Below are 6,621 nucleotides of genomic sequence, written 5' to 3' on the forward strand. Positions count from 1 at the left end.
CCCCCCCGGCTCTGACGTTGACCAATAGAAATGCCTGGGGGCGGAGCCAGGGAAACGCGGGAAGCAGGGGCGGGGCTTCTGGTGGCGGTCGGGAACTCGGGGGGAGGCGGCAACATTGTTTCAAGTTGGCCAAATTGACAAGAGCGAGAGGTATACTGCGTTCCATCCCGACCCAGGGGCACGATACTGGGCCCTGTTTCCCCCTCCTCGGCCCCCGAGAGCCAGGGTCCGCCTTCTGCAGGGTTCCCAGGCCCCCACTCCAGGGCCGGGCTGACCCGACTCGCTGGCGCTTCATGGAGAACTTCCAAAAGGTGGAAAAGATCGGAGAGGGCACGTACGGAGTTGTGTACAAAGCCAGAAACAAGTTGACGGGAGAAGTGGTGGCGCTTAAGAAAATCCGCCTGGACACGTGAGTGGCCTCTGTACCCGGGACTCCTAACTGGGGACCTCCTTGACTGTCCCCCCCCAATCCCCCACGGGCGGGTAGCCGTCCAGGGACCGGAAGACAACAGGGACGGACTTCTTTAGAAGTGGAGAGGTGGGTTGGGGGCCAGTAGAAGGTGGAGTGTATACTTATACTCCCTGGGGAGAGTATAGGATGGTGTGGAATCCATGGAAAACTTTCTTCCCAAACTGAGCCGGATCGTGCCCCCAAATGTGCGAACACAGAGACTCGGGGAGAGAAAGGAGGCCTCTGAGATGAGGTCCAAGACTCTCCATGGAGTGGAGTTATGTGGGAACCGGCGAGGAGCGCCTTTCTGAATGAAGAGCTCTCCTCACTGCCCCACCCTCACCTTAGAATTCTCTCCTCTTTCCAAAGAATGGCAGTTGAACCTCACTGGCCCCTCTGGAGAGACTGGGGACTACTCCTGCTTTTTTTTTTTTTTCCCCCATTACAGCCTCCCTGCTTCACCTTCACCAGACGGCTTTACTTACCTACCCCTGGGAAAAGACAAGATAATGACCTTAATATGTGCAAAAGCCACACCCTGACTACCCAAGAATTAGCTCTTTCCAGCACCCTTTCTTTTCTCTGACTTTCCTAGGGGGTGCTGGGTGGTGTCTCCTTGGGGGAAAGAAATGACTAGGTGGGGGAAAAAGGAATATTTGTAACCATATTCCCGTCTCTGCTTTCCCAACCTCTCCAAGTGAGACTGAGGGTGTGCCCAGTACTGCCATCCGAGAGATCTCTCTGCTTAAGGAGCTTAACCATCCTAATATTGTCAAGTGAGTATGTGTCTGAGAGGCAATCCAGCTGGAAAGGAGGATGAGTTGTCTGTACAGTGTGGGCTTTTCTCTCTCTCGCACCTCCATTTCCTCAAACTTTACTTCTCTAGGCTGCTGGATGTCATTCACACAGAAAATAAACTCTACCTGGTTTTTGAATTTCTGCACCAAGATCTCAAGAAATTCATGGATGCCTCTGCTCTCACTGGCATTCCTCTTCCCCTCATCAAGGTAATGCTTCTCATCAGCTCCTCCCATCATGGGCATGTCTTGGGGTACTGGTGGCAGGCAATTCAGGGTGATATTTTATGATCTTGGCCTCCTTCTGAGCCCTCATCTCCTACACACACACACTCCCCTTCTTTTTGTGTCTCCTACCCTGCTCATTATATTCATTAACCCTAGGGTTGGACTGAACAATCAAAGTTGAAACTCGAGTGAGTCAACCTAGCAACTCAGGTGGGAGGTCAGATGAAACTCAGATAAATGGGATTTGAGAGCACTTGGTAAATTCCTCCAAAAAGCCCTTCTGTTTGGTGGAAGAACCAGCTAGTAAGTCTCTATTGTCTATTTTAGGGCTGGATTCTTCACTCCCAGAGCTACTTTATTAACAAACATTTGTTCAATGCACAGCATGTAGAAAAGGGAAGCAAAATTGAGTAAGACTTGGTCCTTATCATCTCTGGGCTGACAGTCCATTGGGAGAAATAGCTTGTAAATATGTAACTATAATCCAACATAGTAAAGGCTTTAGTAGAGTTTTAGGGTCACAGAGCAAACCCAGTCTGCTCACTGTGATGGAGAAACACAGTCCTGTCTTTCTTCTTTGTCAGAGCTATCTGTTCCAGCTGCTCCAGGGCCTAGCTTTCTGCCATTCTCATCGGGTCCTCCACCGAGACCTTAAGCCTCAGAATCTGCTTATTAACACAGAGGGGGCTATCAAGCTAGCAGACTTTGGACTAGCCAGAGCTTTTGGAGTCCCTGTTCGTACTTACACCCATGAGGTGAGTCCCTTTATGCCTTTCTTCTCTGAGCTTCCCAAGAGGTGTTAACTAGGGTATTCACAAATTTACTAAAAATATCTGGCTAACAGTTTCTTACTAGGTAGAAATAATCTCTTGACATCTTCAAGAGTCTTAGGGCATGCATGGAATTCATACTGTGTTGCTAACTGGGCTCACGCCAGTAATACCAGTACTTTGGGAGGCTGAAGTGGGAGGATCACTTGAGCCCAGGAGTTCGAGACCATCATGGGCAACATAGCGAGACCCCATCTCTACAAATCTACAAAAAGAAAAAATTTCGAAATCAAATTATGACCATTTGTCTCAAGTTTTTCCAGGAAGATCTCAAATTGGGGGTTCAGAAAATATGGTCTCCAGAACTATGGACTGGAAATCAGTGACAGGGGAAAGAAGGAGGGAAGGAAACTGCTTGTTAAGAGGCCATGAATTAGCAGAGTAGTGTTGGGGAACTGAGATGTGGGAATCTCCATACCCTATAAACCACTCCACCTCTCCCTATTCCTGTCCCTCAGGTGGTGACCCTGTGGTACCGAGCTCCTGAAATCCTCCTGGGCTGCAAATACTACTCCACAGCCGTGGACATCTGGAGCCTGGGCTGCATCTTTGCTGAGATGGTATGGAGGCTTGCCCAAGTTCACCCAGCCCCCTCCTCCCCACATTCAAGAACAACAGAACTGTTTCTTGGCCCAGACCTATGGCCCTTCTATCACAGGGGTCTGTCTCTAAAGTAGCACCAAGGGGAATGGTGGGAAAGGATGCAACTGTTGCCCCAATATCAACCACAATGTTAGGATATCCTCAAACAGCCTTAGTACCTAGTATACTTCTCTTAGCCCTGAAATGACATAAAGCATTTCTGCAGCCATTTTAGCTGAGTCTGCATATATTTGGGAGAATGATTCCATTTAGTGCCTCTTTTATTTCAGGCCTTCATTTCAAGGCTTGTAGACCTTATTGTGTGGTGCCAGCAATGTAGTAAAGACAATTGTGGTCACTTTATCCACACCCTTCATTTAAATTGCAGATTTAGGCAGAGTGCAGTGGCTCACACCTGTAGTCCCAGCACTGTGGGAAGCTGAGGTATAGGTGGATCACCTGAGGTCAGGAGTTCGAGACCAGCCTGGCCAAAATGGTGAAACCCCATCTGTACTAAAAATACAAAAATTAGCCAGGTGTGGTGGCACACACCTGTAATCCCAGCTACTTGGGAGGCCAAGGCAGGAGAATCGCTTGAACCCAGGAGATGGAGGTTGCAGTGAGCCAAGATCGCACCACTGCACTCCAGCCTGGGTGACAGAACGAGATTCCATCTCAAAAAAAAAAAAAAAAAAAAAGATTTAGATCATGTCCCCCTTCAACCTCTGGCTTTTCAGATTGAAGGATCCTTGAGGCCTGGCTTTATGTAGAAGCTCCTATCTCCTTTAATACAACAGTGCAGTGCAGTAGGCTGAGGCTTCAAATCAGCAATATGTTTTATTGTCTTTTATCTGGGTTGTAACCAACAGCTTAAAGACCATTAGCCTGTACATATGTAATGTGCATTTATCCCCCAGTGCATTACCTTACAATTGTCCGTATTCCTCTCTCAATTCATCCAAAAATATTTGTTAAGCACCTAGTGGGTAGCCAGCACCATGCTAGGTACTGTGGGGAACACAGAAGAAATGGAAGACAGAGCCTCTGCCCGCTGTGCTCCTATCTAGAAGTGGCTGCATCACAAGGTTGGGGGATGACTGCAGTGTCTACCCCATACCCCGTGAGTGGCTTGGGATCCCTTTGCTACATGTCAGTGGCATCGCAGACATTCAGCCCCTCCCAGACCCACCCAGCCTTGGGGATCTGCAAAGCCATGGTTGGGGGAAGGAAGGAGGGGGCGAGGAGACAGATGAAGGGACTTCATTGTCTCAGGTTCTGTGTGACTGACCCCATGAAAGGCCCTGGGGAGGGAGTCATGGGGCCCTGCTGACCTTCTACTGTCTGTGGGAACTCCTTTGTATAGAGGAGAGTTTTGACTGACTTCAACATAGGTCTTGGTATTTTCTCTTTCCCCATTTTCAGGTGACTCGCCGGGCCCTATTCCCTGGAGATTCTGAGATTGACCAGCTCTTCCGGATCTTTCGGACTCTGGGGACCCCAGATGAGGTGGTGTGGCCAGGAGTTACTTCTATGCCTGATTACAAGCCAAGTTTCCCCAAGTGGGCCCGGCAAGATTTTAGTAAAGTTGTACCTCCCCTGGATGAAGATGGACGGAGCTTGTTATCGGTGAGAGTGGGCACCTGTTTTCCCTCATTCATTTCTCCCAGGGAAGGGCTTTTCCAGGATGAAGGAAGGATGAGACCCTGAAATCTGGGCCTCAGTATTTTGTTTCCCTGGTTCCTGCTCTCCCTGTTGGCACACTGATTCAGCTATGGGAGGATGGAAGTAAGAATTCCGCCTTGGGTAGAAGGAGTTCTGGTTTCCTGATTTCTGGGAACATCTGCTGCCCATTTAGTCCACTATCACATGATTGAAGTCAACATACATCTCTCCCTCTAGCAAATGCTGCACTACGATCCTAACAAGCGGATTTCGGCCAAGGCAGCCCTGGCTCACCCTTTCTTCCAGGATGTGACCAAGCCAGTACCCCATCTTCGACTCTGATAGCCTTCTCGAAGCCCCCAGCCCTAATCTCACCCTCTGCTCCAGTGTGGGCTTGACCTGGCTTGGCCTTGGGCTATTTGGACTCAGGTGGGCCCTCTGATCTTGCCTTAAACACTCACCTTCTAGTCTTGGCCAGCCAACTCTGGGAATACAGGGGTGAAAGGGAGGAACCAGTGAAAATGAAAGGAAGTTTCAGTATTAGATGCACTTAAGTTAGCCTCCACCACCCTTTCCCCCTTCTCTTAGTTACTGCTGAAGAGGGTTGCTATTAAAAAAAAAAAAAAAAGCAAAAAAAAAAAAAGCCTTCCTACATGTTAGATTTGCCGTACCAATCTCTGAATGCCCCATAATTATTATTTCCAGTGTTTGAGATGACCAGGATCCCAAGCCTCCTGCTGCCGCAATGTTTGTAAAGGCCAAATGATAGCAGGGGGCTAAGTTGGAACTTTTGAGAACCAAGTCAAACAAAACCACTGGGAGGAGTCTATTTTAAAGAATTCGGTTGAAAAAATAGATCCAATCAGTTTATACCCTAGTTAGTGTTCTGCCTCACCTAATAGGCTGGGAGACTCAAGACTCAGCCCGGGTGGGGCTGCAGAAAAATGATTGGCCCCAGTCCCCTTGTTTGTCCCTTCTACAGGCATGAGGAATTTGGGAGGCCCTGGGACAGGGATTGTGCTTCATTCCAATCTATTGCTTCACCATGGCCTTATGAGGCAGGTGAGAGATGTTTGAATTTTTCTCTTCCTTTTAGTATTCTTAGTTCTTCAGTTGCCAGGGATCCCTGATCCCGTTTTCCTCTGAAGTCCACCTCCTACCCCATAGGAGTTGGAAATTAGGGTTTAGGCATCATTTTGAGAGTACTGACACTTTTTCAGGGCTGTGATTGAGTGAGGGCATGGGCAAAAATATTTCTTTAAAAGAAGGATGAACAATTATATTTATATTTCAGGTTATATCCCATAGTAAGGTTGGCTTTTTTTTTTTTTTTTTTTTTTGGTTAGAGTGGGTGGATTTGTTGCCATGTGCACCTTCGGGTTTTGTAATGACAGTGCTTAAAAAAAAAAAGCATTTTTTTTTGTTTATGATTTGTTTCTGTCACCCTTGTCCTTGAGTGCTCTTGCTATTAACGTTATTTGTAATTTAGTTTGTAGTTCATTAAAAAAATGTGCCTAGTTTTATAGTTCATCTCTTTCCTATTTACTGAAAGAATGGTGAGAAACAGAATATGAATATGTATATGTGATCATTGATTTCGGACCCCTTTTCCTAATCTCTCTGTGCATGGCCACCCACCCCACCCCATTTTGGCTAGTGCTGACAGTGAACAAAGTGGTTATTATCGTTCCTATTTATGGCTGGGGAAACTGAAGTCTATATACTTCCTACTTTCTCCACACACCAGCAAACTTCCTTTCCCCCAGCCAACATACCACACACACACAACACACCACATACACACCATATATGCACACACACACACCCCCATGCACATACATAGCGGCAGGAAAAGGGCTCCCGGGGAATTTGCCTCTCGACACTGCATTTCCCAGTAAGCCCGCCCTTTTTCCTTTCTGTTTCATATCACAAACAGCAAAGTTTTCCAAAGATTATTTTATTTACATTTACATACGATTCTGAAAAAGCGTCTCCAAGCTACCACTTCTTGTAGTTGCCATTGTCTCACTCCAACAAAAAACATCTCAGACCGCCCGCCGGCCACCCCAAA

The 6,621-nt window shown here is 47.5% G+C and overlaps 3 protein-coding genes across 6 annotated transcripts in view; 1 reads left to right on the top strand and 2 right to left on the bottom strand.

Annotated features, from left to right (window-relative positions):
• Nucleotides 1-6,621, bottom strand: part of SARNP (SAP domain containing ribonucleoprotein) — a 238,725-nt gene that overhangs the window by 202,909 nt on the left and 29,195 nt on the right. The window lies entirely within an intron of this gene.
• PYM1 (PYM homolog 1, exon junction complex associated factor) overlaps nt 1-6,621 on the bottom strand; it is a 233,812-nt gene that overhangs the window by 66,333 nt on the left and 160,858 nt on the right. Inside the window, exon 1 of one of the 3 annotated variants that reach the window (XM_050749200.1) lies at nt 460-463. The exons of the other annotated variants lie outside the window; for them this stretch is intronic. The gene's annotated coding sequence lies outside the window, so the exon portion shown is untranslated. Of the gene's footprint in view, nt 1-459; nt 464-6,621 lie in introns of those variants that run through there. 3 annotated transcript variants of the gene reach the window in all.
• Nucleotides 20-6,080, top strand: CDK2 (cyclin dependent kinase 2). Of its 2 annotated transcripts, XM_050749169.1 has the most exons (8): nt 20-409; nt 1,150-1,227; nt 1,338-1,458; nt 2,061-2,231; nt 2,765-2,866; nt 3,865-4,008; nt 4,311-4,514; nt 4,788-6,080. In XM_050749169.1, exons 1-8 carry the CDS (start codon nt 294-296, stop codon nt 4,890-4,892), a joined length of 1,041 nt encoding a protein of 346 aa, XP_050605126.1. In that variant the 5' UTR covers nt 20-293; the 3' UTR covers nt 4,893-6,080. The 2 variants fall into 2 exon arrangements, with proteins under 2 accessions (XP_050605126.1, XP_050605127.1); XM_050749170.1 differs by lacking the exon at nt 3,865-4,008 and having other exon boundaries at nt 21-409.

This window comes from Macaca thibetana, chromosome 11 (assembly GCF_024542745.1).
Source record: "Macaca thibetana thibetana isolate TM-01 chromosome 11, ASM2454274v1, whole genome shotgun sequence".
In the NCBI taxonomy this organism is placed as follows: Eukaryota; Metazoa; Chordata; class Mammalia; order Primates; family Cercopithecidae; genus Macaca; species Macaca thibetana.

Coding starts and splice junctions, on each gene's coding strand:
- CDK2 (XM_050749169.1), top strand. CDS start 294: ATGGAGAACTTCCAAAAGGTGGAAAAGATCGGAGAGGGCACGTACGGA. Junction 2,232..2,764: donor TTCGTACTTACACCCATGAG/GTGAGTCCCTTT, acceptor CCTGTCCCTCAG/GTGGTGACCCTGTGGTACCG. Junction 2,867..3,864: donor GCTGCATCTTTGCTGAGATG/GTATGGAGGCTT, acceptor ATATTTGTTAAG/CACCTAGTGGGTAGCCAGCA.